We start from the raw sequence: 22,002 nt of genomic DNA on the forward strand, positions 1-22,002 counted from the left end.
TAGTCTTATTTTACCTTGGATGGAAGTGAAAACCACGTAATTATACACTCATCGTTCTTGTAAAACCTGTAATTCTATGAAGTACATCGGATATACCAACTGACGTAGGTCTATTGTGACAGGCGATCAGTGTATATGGTATTTCTAAGCTTGCATTCTTCGAAATCCGATTGAGAATTTCAGTGGATAGACAGAAGAGCTGTTTTTCTTGTGCCATTGTATGCAATATATTAATGCTTTTATTTTAATTTCATTTCATTTATTTACTCCATCTAACTACCCTAGTACATGATATTTGGAGAGTTCAGTTCACATGTACATAGTATTTAAGTAAGATTATAAAAAAAAAGATTTACAGAAGTGATTATACATATAGGTAAAGTATTTTACATTGTTACATATATATTTCTAGATATTCTTTTACACTATAAAATTCTTTCTCTATTAGATACATTTTTAAGCTTCCTTTAAAATTATTCAAGTTTTTCTCCATTTTTATGTGATTGGACAAAACATTGAATATTTTGTTTGTCATATGCCTGGGGTCCTGTTATACCAGTGATAATCTAGTAAAGTAAGGCTTTTTGTTTTTATCTCTAGTGCTATAATGATGATCTTTCACCCCATCTTCATTTTGCGTTGGACTAAAAACGGATGCTTCATATATGTAAACAGATGGAACTGTTACTATCATTAACTTTTTAAAGTACGATCTGCAGCTTGTTGGGTAGTGCAAGTTTGCAATGGTACGAATGGCCTGTTTTTGTTTAATAAGTATAGATTTACTTTCAGCTGCGTTACCCCAAAGTAGAATGCCATATTTGATGATAAGGTATATAGACCCATAGCAGATTTGTATTAAGCTTTTTAGACTCTTTACGAGTTTTTTAAAACTCTTAGAGCATATAGCCTCGAATTTAGTTTATGTATAGTTGCTTCGATAATGACTACTCCATCTGAAGTGCATATCTATTATAATGCCTAAAAATTTTGTTTCGTTGATCGTTGTAATCTACGTGAGTTCCCGTTTTACACTGGCGAGTTTCATGTTTTGATTTTCGATGTGAATTATTCAACCTTGTCTCGCTAAAACCAGATAAATGTTATACTATAAACACTTGGGGCTGAGTTTGCACTGGGTTAGCCCGCTGAAGAACATTGTAAAATAGCTGCAATGCCCGATATAAACATTTAGCTAAGTACATTTTGATAAAAACTTTTGTTTCGGTTTTAGTACACAAGCGGCTTGAGGATACGCACAACTCTTTCTCCATCCCTTTCCGTATGGCTAGAGTACGTTTGTTTTATCTAGGCACGCTTCCCGCCTAAAGGATGGATCTGTCTACAACGCGTTCTTGCCAAGCAACGGTTAATGAGATGATTTTGAGTTAAACGTCCGTTTCAGCAGCGAGGCTATATGAGACGGGACCTATTGATTAACGTGGAAACCGAACCACATGAGCTCCCGCCGGGAATCGAACCCAGGTCTCCCACGCTAAAGGCGCGTACACTAACCGCTTAGCCACGAAGGAGCTCACGCCACGGTTAAGTTGCGCGTTATAGTACGCTAGAAAACACAGTAAAAGGCCATACCACTCACAAATCACAGTAACACACATGTTCCCGTGTGGCAACTAAGCACTTCAAATACCTACCTAATAGCAATGGCCTAATCTGATGGGCTGGCTGACAACTAGCGTCACCTACACGATAAAGTCAATAAGACGTCTATTGGATTAGAATGTTCACGTGAGTGCTAGCAGAAAATATTTTAAAAGCCAACCAAATGCACTGGTGAGAAGTGTGCCAAGATAAAACAAACGTACTCTAGTAGAAGAGAAACTCATCTAAATTCACATACTTTTGCTTCGAGGCTAAAAGTGTGCTTTGAATGCGTCGTCTCGAGTTCAGAAAAACAGTATCAGTTTGTACGTTACCTGAAGCAGTAGTTTCAACCTCATATAACAGTGATATTGAAAAGAAACGTTAAAATTCAAATTAATTAATCAACTCTCGCTTCTGTTCTTCATCAAAACTGTGAAAATTCATTTTCAACAATAAACAGGCGGAAGCAACGCAACAATTCGAGGACATTTCGAAGAATTATTAAAGAGGTTAGAGAAACCATAAAACGCAAAAAAGAATACGAAGATTGATACATGTTAAGATATCTACATTTACAACGATTTTCCTTGCACTAATTTTTATATCTACAGGCAAAATGTAGACAGTGAAATCGAATAGGTAGAAACTGGTGCAGAGATAAACTGATGTGAATGAAACAATGGGCAATGTTTATGACCGTTACACTATCATAGAAGTAGGACGCCGGTAATGTCCGCGAAGTATTGCAATTCTGGATTAATTAGACCTCAAGACACTATTTGTATCTTTGATAACATTTTTCTTACCTTGTTGAAATATTCAACTTTAATATGTGATACTATTCAACCAGAACCTAAAATGCAAACAATCACTGGTAAAGGAAATTCAAGTTAAATGTTCCTTTATAATAAAATAAAATTAGTGGATAACAGAAAGACACTTAAGACACGAGGATCAAGGCTTGAAGTACTGATTTGAAATATCTGAAACTGTACATTCATGTATCTTATGGGATGAAATGAGATAGCAGAAGTGGCTACACTTTATTAGGACGACTCTTACACTTGGTTTGAACTTTTCACAGGGAGCAAGGCACTCATGTTCTTGCAAAAAAGAAGAGTGATCGCATTCATTTGCCTTCTCGACAGATGATAACTGTTCTTGTGGCGTGAAAATGCAAAATGCTAACGAAAAAGAGTAGCAAAATCACCTAAAAATGGAAGGGTCACATTTATCTAACCCTTTTCAGGCTACCACTCTTAGATAATGATGTGTTAAAAGAACACTCCTAACCGTATCTTCTGACACCTATCAATATGTAAGAAGTGTAATAATATATCAGCCTAAAGTTAAACAGAAAACTCATAATCGTAATCCATTTTGAACGGAAGAAAGTGACACTTTGCATTGTGAAGGTTTTCTGTTTGAGCTTTTGTCCAAAAAAATTTGAGCCTTTGCAAGCCAAATTGAAAATACATTTATTGCGATTTGAAAATCATGTTACTAAACAAAATGTGTACTATTTTACTTCATGATCTTCTGCTATTTGTCTAGCAATAACAATTCCGTCGCCAGAGAATTTTTTTTTTTTTTTTTTTTTTTTTTTTTTTTTAAAGAGTGACACATGTTTATTACAGGACTCTTTTCAAACTAACTTAACATTATCAAGGGCGTTCTCCAGACTCAAACAAATGAGAGTCTACAGTGCCAGGTTCGGACTATACAATGGATGCATTGAAACCTACCGGAGAAGTTCTATCAGCGTCTGATGGGTCTTTTCAGATGTATGCGGTCTGGTGTTATTAGCATGGTATACGACACACTTTCTGTTGATCAATTCCAGCTGTTTTTGATAAATTGCTAGCTGCACTCTTGCTAATTGTCGACAGTACCATGTCCGAGTCTATCCTTCCGCCTGACTGTAGCATCTCGTGATGTACGATGTCCTTCCAATCCCACCAGGCGCACAGCATAACCTTCCTAGGCGTCACTGTGGGTTTTGCCATAGGCTGTGGAATTTCTCCTTGCGTTGTCCATAATATGTTTCGCACATTGTTATAATAGATTATGGTCAACCACTTGAGAAATGGATCAAGTTCGTTACGTTCTAGCAGAGATTCGCACATATAAATTCGGTTGAGTAAGTGCTATTCAGTTAAATCATGTGTCATTCAAACGTCGACCTTCTTTTTGTAGCCATCTTTCTCCAAATAGTTTAACAGCGTTTGGTGTTGGGTATTTAGGTCCTTGGCAATGCTAAAACGGCTTACATGCCGGTACTGCTCGACTTTTGCCACAATAACACTTACTTTTGCTGTGATTGATTGCTCACTGCGAAGAGCACCCTGGGCATCGACATTTTCAGAGCGAAAGCGACTAAACTATCTTTTGGATGTTGCTATTGATAGCGTTTGCCCATACATAAACAGCACAAATTTCTTTACGGGCTTGTGCACTATTTGATTCTTTACCAAAATAATATCTAAGTGTGGTACTGTAAAATGTAGCGCTGTTTTGGGGAAAGTTTACTCATCTTCACGGCGCAATACCTTACGTCTTATTATAAGAATCCCAACATTTTTAGCATATCTATTACAGTAGCTTGAACTGTCAGCTGTCGAAGGACGTTAAGATTGACCTACTACGACTCATACTCTGCACGTAAGCAGAGTCGTAGCAAGGGGGGGGGGAGCGGGCCGGTTGCCCCGGGCGCTGATAGCTAGAGGGGGCCGAAAGAGCAATAAAAAAGAAAAATTGTTGGAAATGAATAAACGACTAGTCGCCTCGAAAACATATTGGCGCCCTATTAAATCAATATTATTGTCGGTTTGCAAAGAAAGAGATTTGTTAAAAATTTCGTGCTCGCTCCGCTCAGAACCCAAAAGTTTCAATAAAAGTCACAGTAAGGTTTCACGTATTATCTTAAAAAGTTATTAGATATGATATGTTAATGACGAAGTGATATGCAAAGTGCCAAGTAATGACTTATAGTCTACACGGGAGCGTTTTCAAAATCAGAAATGTTCAAAATTTGAAATACGTGCCTGAAAAATTTGATGGTGACAAGTTTGCTAAGATAAGACACGCTTTTCTATCCAATCGGATAAATCATGATAGTGAAAATGATGACCCTGAGAAATTTGCGAAGAAGGATCCTTCTGAATTTCCGTTACGTTTCACAAAATATTTTTTACCGTAAAAGAATCGAAATTAAAATGATATATGTGTGGTCACACAATAAAATCACATAAATTTACAATTATTGCTGGAAATTAATGCTGTCACCCATTTTGAACGTTTTGAAAGCAGATAGTTTTTAATATATTAAAATTTCATTATTTACCAATAGTATGAAATGTTGTAAATAGCTGTAAATTTCCATAACTGTTCCCTAAGTGGATTTGTATACAAGCAAAAGTAGTTTTGTCATGTTTAACAAAAAGTCCAAGATAATCCTCTTGGAAACAGCTCTTATACTGTATGTAATGAAATGAAATGAAATCTCTAAGTTTTACGTCCCACGGTTATGCCGGTTAGGCTAAAGGAGACGGTGATGATGAGAGATGAGTGAAATGGTGGAATGAAGAAAGTGGGAGGAAACGGGAGAACTCCGAGGAAACACACGTACACGGTGTTTGTCCACCACAAAGTTCACTTGGCGGGGGCTGGGATCGAACCCGGGACCCCAAGCACCAGAGGTGAACGCTCTACCACTGAGCCACCGCGCCCCCCTCTTATACTGTATGTAAAAGAATACTTAATTATTACTTTTGTCTATTGGAATAGTCTGTCCAAGCAGCTAGATAACAATTCAGCGTAGCATAACAACAAAAAGCTGTTTCTCTTACATGTATTAATGAAAAATAAAATGTTTGCTAAGGTGAGAGTAGAGGGGCGCCGAATTCTACTTCGCTCCGGGCGCCGAAATCTCTAGCTACGGCTCTGCACGTAAAACGCCAAAAAGACTCACTGCGTTTTAGACAACCTGGTATTTTGATCTCTGTTATGAAAATAGTACTCTTCAACACAGCCTTTACGCCTTATAAATTACGTCAAATTCATAAATCAACCAGTTGAGAATGCTCCAAGAGCACTGCCAGAACGAACATAAAAAGAATGGAGAGATGGAGCAGGAAGGATAACTGTCATTGCTCCTGGATGTAAAACAAAATCATTTTATCCGCACCTTCTTCTTTTTCACGCAAAAATTAGCAAATTATCATATCTCTATTAATTACAGTTCTCGAGATATGGCTGCTTAAATATCTAGAAATTCGAACTTTTTTGCCCAATATCTGGGGAAGGGTGGGCAGTAGGCCAGTAGACAGTTAATCAGTGGCCACCGGTTACTATTTGGTACCAAAACGTTTACCAGCCTCTTAGGTATTGACCGACACCAATATGATCTCTGTGTGATTTACGGTTCCCAAGATTTGGCTCCTTAAATCTCCCGAAATCGGAACTATCTTTTGGCCAATATCACGGAAAGGTAAGTCATAGAGAGAGACAATATCAGTGTTAAACAATCTCTAATAGAATGTTAAACATTCTCGTACCGATATCAATTGATGGCCACTATACAACTGGCGAGTAGACAAACCAGTGGTCAGTTGGACAGTGGCCACCGGTTACTATTTGGTACCAAAATATTTACCATCCTCTTAGGTATTGATCAACATCAATATAATCTCTCCACAACTTATGGTTCCCGAGCTATGGCTCCTTAAATATCTAGAAATTGGCCATTTTTGGCCAATATCATGGGAACGGTAAGTCATAGAGAGATGATATTAGTGTTAATCAATGTCTAATACAATGATAAACATTTTGGTACCGATAATAATTGGTGGCTACAATACAATTGGCCAGTGGCCAATTAAATAGTGGCCCCCGGTTACTATTTGGTACCAAAATATATGGTCTCTCTATGACTTACGTTTTCCGAGGTATGGCTCCTTGAATCTCTGAAAGTCAGACATTTTTTGGACAATATCTCGGGAACGGTAAAAGTGACGCGAAAAATTTAACCAGTTTCTGTGATAGTTTTTGATGCTCTATCGAATGAAGGGTTCACGCAAAGAACAGACACACACACACACACACACACACACAGAGAATTCAGTAACGAACTTTGTTAAGTTCGTTGAACACGAATATGTGTTGGTGCAAAAATGATATTCGCTCTATAGATGATACAATTTTTGCTTGTGAACAATTTGCCAAAGGCAGAAAGTATGTGTTCCATAAATTCCACAGTACTCTGGGTTATGGACCTTTTTCAGTCACACAACAGGTAATTAATTGAATTTTTAAAAAAATGCCTACATTACAGCAAAACAAAAAAAAATCACAAAAAGGTAATCCGCTGAAGTATTTAGCGAAAGTGCTCATGAACATCAATACAGCGAATTTACCTGTGTTTCATGCACATACAACAAGTACCTATCATTATGCAAACGAGCACAAAACAAGAATTAAAAAAAAAAAAAAAAAAAAGACGGGATGAGATGAAGTACTTAGCGAAAGAGCTCATGGATATCGATACACCGCCTTTAACTGTGATACATTTACATACAGTCATGACTTACTAACGCTATATTAGAAATATCTCTAAATCCACCCTTGGAAACCTCACACACTACAAAAAGATAAGACCTCACTCATTGCAATAATAATGTCAGTGTTATACCAGAGGAGTCATATGTTCATAGCGTGTTTATGGGTAATGTTCAGCATCCGACTCCCCCTATACCACAGAAGCCTATTCAGCGAAGTACACCCCATCACACTGTATGGTCCTCCTCCAACGTTCCACCAATTACACAAGCCCCTGACGATACCAGGCTGCAGGCTTTGAAGCAAAGAACTCAGTAATGCCCGATTTCATATCATCCACGGAATTGAATTATCTGCCCTGTAGGAAGTGTGCCATGGAACGAAACAGATGAAAATGAGATGGCGCAAGGTCGGTACTGTAGGGGTGCGTGGCAAAATTTTCACGCCATTCATGTCCGCAATTTTCTGGCAGACTCTTCTTAACCTGTGGCATGGAGCGTTGTCAAATTGAAGAAGAAGTTGCTTTAGGTGCACCAGTGCTGGATAACGACGGCGAACAATGTCATATACCCAATGCAGCTGTTCAGCATACAATGTCCCATTTACGGCACGGTCATGTGGAACGAGCTCCCAGTGCAGAAGACCATCGAAAGTCCATCACACACACACAGCACTGTTTTCTCTTCAAAACACTCTCTTTGAACGACAGTTTGCGCCTCGGTTAAAGCCATTGTTTTCCGGTGTCAAGATAACGAAGAAAGATCCACTTTTCATCATTCGTGATGATCTTCCGCCAAATCCTGTCGTCATCTGGGTTTCGAAGCAGTTCTTCACACAGGGTCATACGTTGTAAAGCTTGGGCTGGAGTCAACTCATGGGGAACCAGTCTCGGTCGCCTGGAGCGTAAACCAAGTTGATGCAGATGACGAAAGACACTGGTTTGTGGTGACTGGACTTCATTTTGCCAGCTGGCGGATACTGGCTCCTGGGTATCGTTCCACAACGTTCAGGAGGGCAGCGATATCCGTCGTCGCAGGGCGTCCATGCTTGGGCTCGTCATCGAGTCTAGTGTCACCAGCCCGAAAACGTTGAAACCACTTTCTAGCTGGGACGGGTGGACAGTACCTTTACCTTCTACGGCACAAATTTCCTTGGCTGCTGCAGCTGCATACAACCCCTTTTTCCAATAATGGCGCAGGAACACACGACACGAAATTTCTCCTCAGCCATAGTCCTGCTAACTCTGTATTCAACGAGTAGTTCCTCCCACACGCCCTTAGCGCTGTGATAAGACAGACACGTGACGCGCGTTCTTCCACCACCACCTTCAACCGTTCAACCGTTGTACATGATTTCCCGGCATCGATTGGGCGAGGCCACCCAACGATACGAACATGTGACTCACTCTAGTAATTTAAAACTACTACCTACAGGCGTCACAACCAGAGCATACGATATAAGACTGATCCAAGGATTTTTACTGGATGCAAGGAGCTACAAACAAAACCTATATAATGCTTTCAGCAAAACTTAACCTTATTTTATCCTCTAACAACTAAAAGGTAATAACGACCATAGCTACTAAGGCTGCCGAGTCTCCTCTTTAAAATCCTTATATGGATTACAAGAACAAGAAAATAGCATGGCAATACTGTGACATCGAAAAAGGAGAAGAAACAGAGATAATTCATCACATATATAGAAAGCAATGAAACCAAATGTAAAAGTTTCTGGAAGTCACTTTTCTGTACCAATGGTTCAAGAACTTGTTTTAATGCTGCTTTCCTTCCGGAGCAACTTAGTGGTCAGATTTCTGCTTCAGTCTCCTTACAGCCATAATCCAATGGTTTCCTGTCTTCGTAATTTAAATATCACCACCTCCATTTCACAATTCCCATTATTATGTTTCGAACTCTACTCCTTCAGTACCTAGGTGAAAATATCCCGTCCGCTGGCTGAGCAGCAAGCAGCTGGCTGCAGCGACAACTAGCGACACACAGCGGAAAGCTCGCGCACTTCCACCAGAGGTATTGCCAAGGTCACCTGGTTACGAGCACCTCACGAACCTATTGCCGTTTTAAAACGGAGATTTTATTTACAAACATTTTACATATTTTTATTTTTCGACTAAACGCAACACAATCTAATTCAAGAGCATGCAATAGTCAATCAGCGCACGAGATGTATGCAGGGAAATACAATATAACTATATACGAGTCTTGAGACAGAGCACCTGTTGTTGAAGTTGGTTAGTCGTCCGTTTCTAGAAAACGTTTGAAAATTTGCCAGGAAAAAATTAATAATTTACTCGATTATGTGCTTGATAATATGTAACGAGATCGAAAGTTTTGTTCGTTGTTTAATAAAGGGTTTATAAACATGGAACTACTTGGCAAGCGGAGGGAACTACTACGCGCAATAGGTAGTAACCACAGTATGCAATGTTAAGTCAAGAGAAATATCTGAAGTTAATGTGCTAACTCATAACGCGCAACTATAGAAATGTCCAAGACTTAAGAGATCTACTACATAATTGAGAAATGTATGTGAGTAATATGTTATGTTACTTCGGAACAGAAATATGCAAGCAATGAAAACATATCGGGATAATACGTACAAATATATAATTTAACACGTAAAGTAATTAATTTTATGCCATACACAGTGTTTTGCACTATACTCGTTTATGAGTATATCCACCATCGCTAACGCGCCTGCTCCGTATGATTGAATAACTTCCCAACGCTTTGGCGCTCCTGCCCTGACTCGATTAGCGTTTGTATTTATTGGCCACCTACCACAAGTTCGTTAGTGTATTTTGTACAATACTTCCTATTGTATACGTACACTACTAAAGCTCCTACCCCACCCCTTCATTAACTGAATCTGTACATAACCTAACATACTATTAAAGAAATTACCGAAATCACAACTTTAAGAAAAAGAAATAAAAAAAAGAAAAGGGGGCTTTTGGACGAAAACCAACAGGTGGATGATCAACAACTTCGGAATAAATACGGTGTACTTGCCGTGCTTGCATGCCCATAGTTACATTTAAATTATGAAGGCAATGATATGTATAAATCTTGAGAATTTAATACACAGGAATATCAGGTGCGCATTAAGAATAGTCCGTCAAATTAAAAGAATACAATTTTCTTGCTTTAATAAAACGTACTGGACGATTGTTATTACTACTAGCAAATGCTCAAATAATTGTTTACAGATTGATAATATGCGTGTAAACTGAAATGCTCTAGAAATGATTACGTGTTATCTTATTATAATGTATACAATTATTTCATCACGAAATTCATTCGTAGTATCTTAGAAGTTGTTTCTTAGGGTAGGAGTTGGGTTCATGAGTGCAGATTAACTTTATGGGTATAAATACGTGTCCAGACGTATACCATAAAAAGACCGGCCATTAGAAGCGAGAATGCTATTTAACCGAGTCAGAACAGGAGCACAGCAGGGGGACGTTCGAGAGTGCAGGCGCGTCTTCGATGGAGGATATGAGCATAAAACCGAATAGTGCAACGAACACTAGGTATCACACATTCACTTTTTTTAACTCTACTATAGCCACAATGAACAAACTCCATGGCTCTGGATAAGTAGAGTAACAAATAAAACAAAGTTCTGACCAGAGCAGAATGAAATATATTAAAAACTATACTTACAATGTGTTACAGTATCAAGGACCTAACGTCCTCTTCATCAGACACAACTCTACTTAACACGTTAACTGCAAATCTTACATCTCCTGAGTCCCAGCAATAACTTCAATAATTTTAGTACTTAGAAGTGTATTACTCAATTATCTCTTTAATTGATTAATAAAAACGTAAGCAAGAGATAGTCACAAATCACACTCTTAGATCACTTCTAGAATTATTTGAATGTTCAAAATTACACAATAAGCTCCACCTTGAAATTCCTGCAAAAGAGATCAGATCACGCGCAACTGCTGAATTACACTACACTTATTAAGAACTGACAGTAGTGGAGGGTGCTACGAAGAGAAAAATTAATTTCGAAAAGCTATTGCCTTTAATTTTGCACTTGATAATCCACTTTTATTATTCTACAAAACATGATTAATGTAGTTGCAAACACGCGGTGAAAGTCATAACATTTATATTCGGATACAGCATTTATAAAATTCCAGTAATTTATTATCAAGACATATTATAAGGTAGATTTAATACAAATACAGATGTTACGATAAGAATTAGAAGTGAAAAACATGCACCTACCATATGTGAGATATGTAAGGGTGCGAGAACAAATATATGGTTGCATACATTTTCTTATTCTTTCTTTTTTTTTTTTTTTTTAATATTACTATTGCAGTCTGTCAGTTCAGCGAAACGTGCACAAAAAAATCACTTTCACCTGAAAAAGAAGTCGAAGGGTAATCCGTGAATAAGAAGTCGTCTGCTTCATACTGTCACCACAGCATAAAACTATACAGTATGTCGGATAAGTAAGGGAACTTTTTACTTTACAGGTAACCACTAGCTTCATCTGTTGAAGCAACATATCATCGGAAAGCTGGATATCTGCTCAACAAAACAAGATCACAACCGTGAGAACCGATTAATGGAGTGTCAAGTTATATCAAAAAAAGTGAGTGGATCTGGTGTCTCCTCGTCACGATGGAGTCAGTATTAAATTTTGTTTCAACCTAGGTAAAACACAAACATTGGAAATAACGAAACAAGTGCATGGTGATGAGTTCTTAACTAGTACACGCGTGTTCGAGTGGTATACGCGATTCCGGGACGGTCATGAGTACCTTGGAAGACGACCCAAAGCTAGGCAGACCGATCGCGATGAGTTGGCGGAACAACCGCGGGAAATGATCGCTTACGATGCGAATTCGACTGAAAGATGGATGGCAGAATCGTTCGCGTAAGGCCCGATTATAAAGCGCGAAGCAGTTGGTCTTTATCGCACGACAATGCACCATGTTATAGAACCGTCGTAGTTCAGGACTTTTGGGCTAAAAAAAACAAATCTGTGTGCTTCCACATCTTCCGCATTCTCCTGATTTATCGCCGTGAGACTACTTCCTATTCCCAAAATTAAAATTGGCCATGAAAGGAACATTTTATGACGATGTTACGTCCCAGTCTGCCGTGACGAGGGTCATTAAGGCGATTCCGAAAAAAAAAAAAAAATAATTAAAAACTCTACGCTATGAAGCATAATGAAAAAAAAAAAGTCAAACGAGATTGTGATTATCAGAGTTGGAAATATTGAACATTGCTATGAATAGTTAATGTGCTGCCATCTATAAACTTACGTTTGATAAATTGACCTATCGAACCTTGTAGTTTCGCAAGGTAATAACAAGAGTCAACATGTTATAATTTTGAGAGTGAAATTGTTTCGAAATTGTGTCGGGAAGATGAGAAGTTAAAAGTGTATAGTGTATTGTGGTTTGTATAAGGAAACGGGAGCATTGCGAGTGTGTGGTTAATATTCCCTGATTCTAAATTTATAACTTTTTTTTTTATTTTCTATTTTCGATCAAACGACCAGGTGAGTATTGGTCACCCACTTAGGAATGGCCCCGATTCCTATTAGATCATCTGTGTATGTACTTATTAATATTGGTTTGGTAATTGATTTCTACTTTCGATTTTGAGACTAAATGAAAACTTCAAATTTAAATCAAATTATTATAAATTAAATGAGTTGTGGAAGAATAGCTAATTTTCGCCTTCCGACATTAAGCCGTGATTGCGAGGCAATTTCACCCAGGAATCGGTTTGTTAGTTGTTATTATATTTATATGTTTTTCTTTAAATTATTTGTTATAATAAATTATGTCTCAATTGAAACTGATTCCTTCTAATTTAAATACAGTTTAATAACCCTTTCTCCAAGTCTTGTTTTCCGTAACCACTCGGAAAATGCAGTGTACTTGTCTTATCTTTGACATGATTGCTGCATAGTAATTTAGTTACCTTGCGAAAACTACAAGAAATATTAAGACTTTGGTTAGAAAGAAAGGGATTTATATTATTTTGGAATTGAACCTGAGTACGAAAATTACGAATGAAAGACCAGACATTAATTGAAAGTGTAATAATAAGTGAAAATAGCGAGAAGGAATTTAGGCGTAATATTAGAAATTATAGTTTTAGGATTTAAACCTGGGAAAAAAAATGTCACAGAACCTTCTTGAGTGTTTTTCAACGGGTGAGAATGGCCAGGGGAATTCTCTCCTAGTTGACCTTGGCGAAGGGGAAAGAGCGAATGCTTGCGGACACGGGCGAGTAAACGATGACGATTCCTCGCTTGATTTCGCAGGTGTGGTTCTTCCTCCACATCGCGTGTTAAAGCCAGCTGTTAGACCAGCTATAAGATGTAATTTTAATAAGCTTTTGGGTGATAACATGTATAAAGCTATAGAAAAGCAGGTTAGTCAGTTACCTGAAATAGATGGAAGTAATGGCTTTGAAGTATGTAAATTTCTATTAAAATTTGACTTGTTACAAGCCCAACTTGAAAATTGTTTAGAAGCTTTGTTAGTGGCTTCTCTGAGTAAATGTACAGGCCCAGCATTCGAGGAAATGCAAAGGTTATTGAATATCACCACTGACTGGGAAAGAATTATAACAGCATTTTTAGAAAGATTTGTTACTCCGCTAGTAAAAATGGAATTCTTGAAAATAACGTTGTATAGAATAATGCAAGTAGAGGAATCTCTGGTAGATTTTATTAAGGAAAAATTAAGTGTATTATTCATTTTTGATATGAAAATGTCGGAGGATGAATTAACTAAAACTATTGCTAACCTTGTACCACCTGAAATAAGGGATTTAATGATAATTACTCAAGTTCCCCATACTGAGAAGGAATTAGTTGCATTTGCAGAAAGTTACGAAATGAATCGGCGTTACCGGTTGGATTATAAATTTATTACACAAAAACAAAATCAAAATGTAAAGCCCCTTGGTTATGTTAACGAGAAAAATAGGCAGAGGAATAATTTTAGTAAATGTAATTTATGTGGTCTTAATAATCATTTTTGGAAAATGTGTCCTTATAATAAAAGAAATATTCGTGGAGAAAAAACATACTATGTTAGTGAGGAACAACCTCCCTCCTTATTACAAATGCCTGTTTCGATTTGTCGAGATCTGTATCTCTGTATCATTGACTCTGGAAGTAGCCTGTCCTTAATTGAAGAACGAGTGTTGGCCAGGATTGAACGTAGGTGCCGTCCAAAAACTAGAGTAGTGAACTTTTCCCTCTCAGTCATGAATTCTGAACCTATTAAAATCTCTAAACAAGTGGAACTAATATACTTTATAAATGGTGTTAAGTTTGTAAACTGGTTTTCGGTGGTTCAACATTCATCTTTAAAACTGCTAGTGAGACGATTTCCTACAAAAATATAACGTTAATATAAACATTCGAAATCGTGAGTTGTACTTTACGGAACTAAATTTAACCGTAAAATTAACTGAATGGAATCAAACTCGTTGTGAATCCAGTGATCTGTGCCCACAAATTTCTCGTTTTAGGTCTGGTCCTGAGAACTCTGTGTCGCCGCACGACCTTGACGCAGGGGGAGCGGGGAAACCCAGACCTAGTCAGCGAACGATACAGCCGTCAACCACTTGTCAACCTCAATCAGCTGATTCCAGGAACAGCGGCCAGACAGCCCAGCAGTGTTTCCATACACAACGCAAAAGAGCCAAGCGGAATTTTTGTAGGGAGGAGTCCAGAGTTCGCCAACCGAAACCAGGGACTAGCCAGCGATCTTCCACAGTACTTCAGGATCATGATGTTAGGGGAGGTGAACAATATCAAGACATTCCAGCTGGAGTACCAATTTCCAATCCTACCATCCATGATATTTATCCGGAGGAAGAAAATACAGGTACAGTAAACCTTCATGAAAATATTTTTTCTGACGATTTAATACCATATGTTGAGAACGTTTTAGACAAATATAAGGACGTTATAAATGAAGAATTAGGAACAGTTAAAGATTTTGTTTATGAAATTAAAATGAATGATTTAAGTCCGAGTATAGCTCAACCATATCCTATGCCACGTCATAAGTTGCGTGAATTAGATGAATACTTGGATGAATTAATTAAGAAAAAGGTAATTGAGGAAGTTTCCAGTTCTGCCTACATTTCTCCGTGCTTCTTAGTTAATAATCGCGATGGAACCAAGCGGCTAGTGGTAAATTATTTTAATATTAATTCAAAAGTGCTTGTAACTGGATTTCCAGCTCCTAATGCTGAAGCTACTATTGCTAATATAGGTAAACATAAGATTTACAGCGTTCTCGATGCCAAGGGGGCTTTCCACCAATTACTGTTAGATGAAAACTCGAGGCAATATACTACTTTTGCTACTCCAACTAGGTTGTTAAGATATTTGAAAATGCCGATGGGTTTCATAAACTCACCATTTATTCTCTCTAGTATCATGAATAAAATCTTTAGGGATCTCTTAGGAGATTATTTAGATATATTTTGTGACGATATTATTATTCACACTGATACTATTGAAAAGCATAAAGAAATATTAGAGCTAGTTCTACAGAGATTACGAAAATGGGGTATCACTATTTCTAAAAGAAAAACTAAACTATGTAAAAATAAAATAAAATTTTTAGGTTATATATTTTCAGGTGGATATATGATGATCGATGATGACCGAGTCCAGGTAATTAAAAATCTACCTCGTCCTAAGAATCGTAGAGCGTTGAGTAAGATGATTGGTTTCTTGTCATATTATTTAAAATTTGTGAAAGATTATGGTGAACTAATGGGTCCTTTACATGCTTTAAAATCAAATAAAATACCATTTCGTTGGGGAAAAGAAGAAGATGAGATACTAGATCAAATAAAAGAGGCCATTATAAATCATATTGTATTGAAAGTCCCGGACTTCTCTAGTCCTTTTGTAATCCACATAGATAGTAGTAGTAGGGCTTATAGCGCGATCTTAAGTCAATATGATGATGAAGGACGTCTTCGTCCTGTATATTTCTTTTCGAAAATGATTCCATCTAGTGATTGGTCTAAAAGTATTTTCGATCTTGAAATGAAAAGTTTAGTCTATGCTTTAGATAAGTTCGATATTTACTTGCAAAAGAAATTTACTATTTATACTGACAATGCTAGTTTATCTTGGATATTAAGAAATCATAAAAGGCAAAAGAAGTATGGTTCTTTAATAGAGAAAATAAGTAAGTACTCTTTCGATATAATTCATCTGCGCTCTTTCAAAAACCATCTCGCAGATTACATCAGTCGTATGTATAATTATGTAGACTTTACTCCACCCAACAGTGATATAGAAGAAATTAATACTATTAATGAACAGAAGGTCCATCTTTCTTTTGTAAATTTCTGGAGTAATTCCATCTTTAATAAACCACTGGCTGAACATCAAAGAGAAGATCCTCAGTTGAAAGAGATAATTTTAGCTTTAGAGAGAAAGGAAAATAAGGATCCGTACATATTGAAAGAAGGTGTGCTATTAAAAAGAACTAATGGTAGAAAATATGGTGGTTTACGTGCAGTAATTCCCCATTCTTTGCGCTATTCTGTTATAAAGTATTGGCACGAAGAATTAGTGGGGGGATGTCATGGTGGGATCCAGAAAACTATCTCTAAGGTTGCATCTAGGTTTACTTGGGATAAAATGTATGCTGAAATTAGTGATTTCGTGAGACGATGTAAAATTTGTCAAGAGAGCCAAGAACTTAATAGGAAACCGTATGGTACTTATTATTCTAAGGAGCCTCGATACCCAAATAATGTCCTACACTTAGATTGTATGGGAGCTTTGCCTACTAGTAATGGATTTAAATACATTATGGTTTTGACAGATAGTTATAGTCGATTTGTTATAATAGAACCTTTAAGATCTTTGAATTCTAAATTAATTTGTTCTAAATTAACTAAGATCTTTCTAACTTACGGGTATCCATTTTCTATTTTGCATGATAATGCGTCATACCTCAGTAGTGAGTACTTCAAACAGTATTTGTTTAGCCTAGGAATTAAAAACATCTGTACTTCACCTTATTCTATGTCCTCGAACAGAACAGAGCGTATGAATAAAACGATTAAAGGGATACTCAGATCTTATATTAATAAGAATCATACCAAATGGGCTAACTATCTTTATCAAATCCAATATACTTTGAATATAACTGAAAATTGTGAAACTCAGAAAAGTCCAAGTGAGTTGTATCTTGGGCGTAAAATGTTCAATCCATTAGATGTTAACTGGATTTTAGATTTGGGTATAATAGAGAAATCACAAAATAAAGAAGAGATTAATGATATTATAGTTGATAACATCGAGAAAGCTTGGAAAAGGAGACAACAAGCTTATAATAAAAAACATGTACCTAGTAATTTGCCTGTGGGAGAATTAGTACTTGTAAAGAAAATGTTAAAATCATCCTTGGATAAGAAATATTATGCCAAGTTTGATACTAAATATTCCGGTCCATTCAAACTTTTGAATTATGTAACACCCAATACTGTGTGGGTTGAGTTAATTAGTAATCCTGATGTAAAGTTAAAACGTCATGTTCAATTTATAAAGAAGTACTTGCCACCAAGAAATGTAAACAGTGTTGCACATATTATTAATAATAATGACTAAACTAAGAAAGAAAAAAAAAAAGAGAAATTGTTCATTTCCAAGATAATGTAAATTATATATATTTACTTGTGTGTAGTTTATGTAATGTTTCTGTAAGAAATGTACTGTTGTGTATTTTTACAATTCTGCAGGTTCAGAATTATGTGGATCCACTATGTTTGTGTTTGCGTCTGAGACAACTGATTACCTTGAATCTACTGCTTGGTCGAGGAAAGGCGATTTTGTCAACCCGAAGGCTAGATATGTTTCCCACTCTTTTCATCTCATTGGTGCTTCCAGTCAATCTGTGGTAGATAAGGAGGAAGATCTCATCTTGTTGTGAACATCTACTTCTGGGACTTAAGATAGGACGTCCGGACATTGGTAATCGTGTAATATCTGGAAGTTGTTGGATTACTCTTGGTGAGTCGAACTATCCTTATTTCTGCATGCAGTGATTTGACTTCAACAGTGAATTATATTTTTTTTTCCTTTTTCATTTCGATAACCATTGTAAAGAAGCAAAACTTCCCAGAGGGGAGGAACTTAATATGAAGCATAATGAAAAAAAAAAAAAAAAAAGTCAAACGAGATTGTGATTATCAGAGTTGGAAACATTGAACATTGCTATGAATAGTTAATGTGCTGCCATCTATAAACTTACGTTTGATAAATTGACCTATCGAACCTTGTAGTTTCGCAAGGTAATAACAAGAGTCAACATGTTATAATTTTGAGAGTGAAATTGTTTCGAAATTGTGTCGGGAAGATGAGAAGTTAAAAGTGTATAGTGTATTGTGGTTTGTATAAGGAAACGGGAGCATTGCGAGTGTGTGGTTAATATTCCCTGATTCTAAATTTATAACTTTTTTTTTTATATTTTCTATTTTCGATCAAACGACCAGGTGAGTATTGGTCACCCACTTAGGAATGGCCCCGATTCCTATTAGATCATCTGTGTATGTACTTATTAATATTGGTTTGGTAATTGATTTCTACTTTCGATTTTGAGACTAAATGAAAACTTCAAATTTAAATCAAATTATTATACATTAAATGAGTTGTGGAAGAATAGCTAATTTTCGCCTTCCGACATTAAGCCGTGATTGCGAGGCAATTTCACCCAGGAATCGGTTTGTTAGTTGTTATTATATTTATATGTTTTTCTTTAAATTATTTGTTATAATAAATTATGTCTCAATTGAAACTGATTCCTTCTAATTTAAATACAGTTTAATAACCCTTTCTCCAAGTCTTGTTTTCCGTAACCACTCGGAAAATGCAGTGTACTTGTCTTATCTTTGACATGATTGCTGCACCTAGCATTGGTTGAACGTGCCCAGCACTGTATTGATGCTGAAGGGATGTATTTTGAACTACAGTTGGTAAAATACGTAATTCGTTCTGTTTAATTTTAAAAAGTTCCATTATCTTTTTGACATACTGTGTATAACGACACCAAACCAAACAAGCATTAATTGCATGGGAAATAAATGAAATCTCAAGTTTAACGATTCATATTTGAACTCTTTAGATTAAAACCACAGTATAATACCTGCAAAACGTAATTATAAAATGGTACAAAAAACAAATACTTGAAGTTTGAGAGAGTACGGAATGATGTAAAAGGAACGACACTAAAGAATACTTTTGATGAACTGTACAGAAGAACACGATACTAAATAAGCTAATTCTAAGATTGAAATTCCAGATTCTTAACCTTAAAACAACATTTTGCAACGCTGGCTTGAACTGCAAACTAATTTTATCCTTACTTAAAATCATGGATATTATTTAGTTTCTCCCCCAAATCACTTGTAAATGAGTCTGGCTCACTTAGTAGTGATTTTTGTTTGTTGTTTGTATGTGTGATGACTATAAATGTAGTGTGGACGTATGGCATAAAAAATGCAGTACATAAAACGCGAACCAACTTGTGCTAGGTGACCACTAAAAAGCACGAATGCTATCTAACCAAGTCAGAGCAGGAGCGCAGCAAAGAGGCCGAGCCTTAGCAAGGGGGTGCGTCCGTAGGTAGCAGGCGCGCCAGCGATGGTGGGTATATACATAAGCGAGGTCGCTTACAACGTCTCACTATAAGTTATAGTGCCAGTTCCGGAGCCGTCGATGGAACAGGAGAAGGTACTAAATGCCATCTGAAGATTGAAGATAGAATGAATTTTGTGTTAAAAACTTACGTGGTAGTATATAAAATATTGTAACGATTATAGAAAGAACAAACGCTCAAACATTATTAAAATATAAGCAGCATGATATTACACGTGGAATGTTAAATCAAAAGAAGTAGAAAACAGAAAGAAGAAGACTGCAACAAAGCTGTAAACCTAATTTTACCTGATTTTAAGAATAAGTAAATTCGATGTGCAAAACAAGACAGAAAATGATGAAAGCACATTTTACTGTACTATTTTTAAAACTTTGGCCATTTAGGTTTTTTTAATAAAATTTTTAAAATAGCGTGTGAACTAAACGAAAATGTTAAATCTTGTGTAAGTTTTATTGAAAGCCTGGGTACCGAAATATGTGACCGAGAATAAGATCGTGTAAGACTGAATTTTAATTAAATTCTTGCTTTTTGGTATGCTTAACTAATAGTGTATAACTATAGTGACTCATTTAAGGTTTATTATTATTATTATTATTACAGAAAATACTTCCTACAAAAGGAAACTAAGAATCACGTCTAGAATGAAACTTAACACGTAACTTTACAACAGAAACGTCCACCAGAAGAATGTGTAAAGTCCATTTTTTTATTTTTATTTTGAGGTACCAATTGCATAATACAGATCTCGAGAGAAGTGCTTTCCAGCCCTTTCCTTCTAGCAGCACTATTAGTCCACACAATTTTATACACGACACCCATTTACTGATCTTAATTATAAAACATAGATTCTATTGTAACAAAAATGACGGAACAGAAATATCTAGTGATATCACTGAATGTTACTGGCATTAAATTGTAGAAATCAACATCAGACAATTAATACGCTGAATAAAAAGACTGAAATGTATTATTTTATCACAAGTGCTTTTCAAGTTGGAAAGCTCTGCTCTAGAGCATAATTCTACGTACTCACGGAGAAAATTTGCTAATAACGATTAAAAAAGAAAAAAAAAGTAGATAAAAGAATCGTATACAAGGGAGGAACGAATTTAGGACATAATGGCAGGAGGACAAAATGGCAGGGGACATAATGGCAGGAAATAAAGGCAGGAGGACAAAATGGCAGCGGACGAAATGGCAGGAGGACGAAATGGCAGCGGACGAAATGGCAGAAGGACAGAATGGCAGGAAGTTAATTTGACAAAAATTATAACTCCTAGGGCTCGTATTTTAGGTTTTACCTATTGTGTTTGTTAGTAGGTAACGGTTCTCGATTTATTCATTTCTACCTCAAATGTCCAATGCATATAAATACAGCTAAATTAAACCAAGAGCGTAAAAGAGGGTAAATATCAGTTATTCAGGTCTTAACTTTTTTCTTAAATGTATTTCTTTTTAACCATCTTCCAATTGATATTTTGGTTTTATAATAATTCTAAGTAGTACAACTTTTATTTATGAAGAAAGAATTTTCCCGTGGACTCCCTCTGAATTTCTCTCAGGGTCTAGCTATCATGTGACAAAGAATTAAATCTACCAACTGCTTTCACACACAATATAATTTTGAAACTTGGGAGCCTAGTGATATCTTTAATGTCTGTAGTATGTAATAATGCTGATACGTTATTCTCTTGTACTTCTTAATGGTATTTGTCGTTTGACTTCAGAAGATTGAGTTTAGCTTGCAAGTACAAGTTGCCTATAGTTAAAACATATCAGATGTACGATCTTGTTTAATAAAACCTGCCCCTCCCCCTCCTCTATCGGAAAAGCCCTATATTGTTATTCACATATGAAATTGAAAGCCAAAGGCAATCGTCTTTATCCAGTCATATTTTTATTTCAAGTATAAGTATTAAAATGTGCTACGCATGGTTGCAAGAGGCTGTTTTTTTTTTTTTTTTTTTTTTTTTTTTTTAAATACTGAACTTAGGTACCTAATATTGGAACTAATTTTCTTCATGAATTGATGTAAGAAGCGGCCGCATGATTTTCGTCCAATTATTTCATCACTAGTATCTATGAGCAATGAGATAACAGTAGAAGACAAACTTCGTTCTTCTCAAACTTGA

At 36.4% G+C, this 22,002-nt stretch overlaps 2 protein-coding genes across 10 annotated transcripts in view; one reads left to right on the plus strand and one right to left on the minus strand.

Moving 5' to 3' along the window:
* Positions 1 to 22,002, minus strand: part of LOC145674466 (clavesin-2-like) — a 396,132-nt gene that overhangs the window by 214,516 nt on the left and 159,614 nt on the right. The window lies entirely within an intron of this gene.
* LOC145674465 (uncharacterized) lies at positions 11,566 to 20,667 on the plus strand. Its single transcript, XM_081744554.1, has 2 exons — positions 11,566 to 15,064; positions 17,955 to 20,667. Exon 1 carries the CDS (start codon positions 13,341 to 13,343, stop codon positions 14,577 to 14,579), a length of 1,239 nt encoding a protein of 412 aa, XP_081600680.1. The 5' UTR covers positions 11,566 to 13,340; the 3' UTR covers positions 14,580 to 15,064; positions 17,955 to 20,667.

Source organism: Thermobia domestica, chromosome 17 (genome assembly GCF_964235325.1).
Source record: "Thermobia domestica chromosome 17, izTheDome1.hap1.1, whole genome shotgun sequence".
Lineage (NCBI taxonomy): Eukaryota > Metazoa > Arthropoda > Insecta > Zygentoma > Lepismatidae > Thermobia > Thermobia domestica.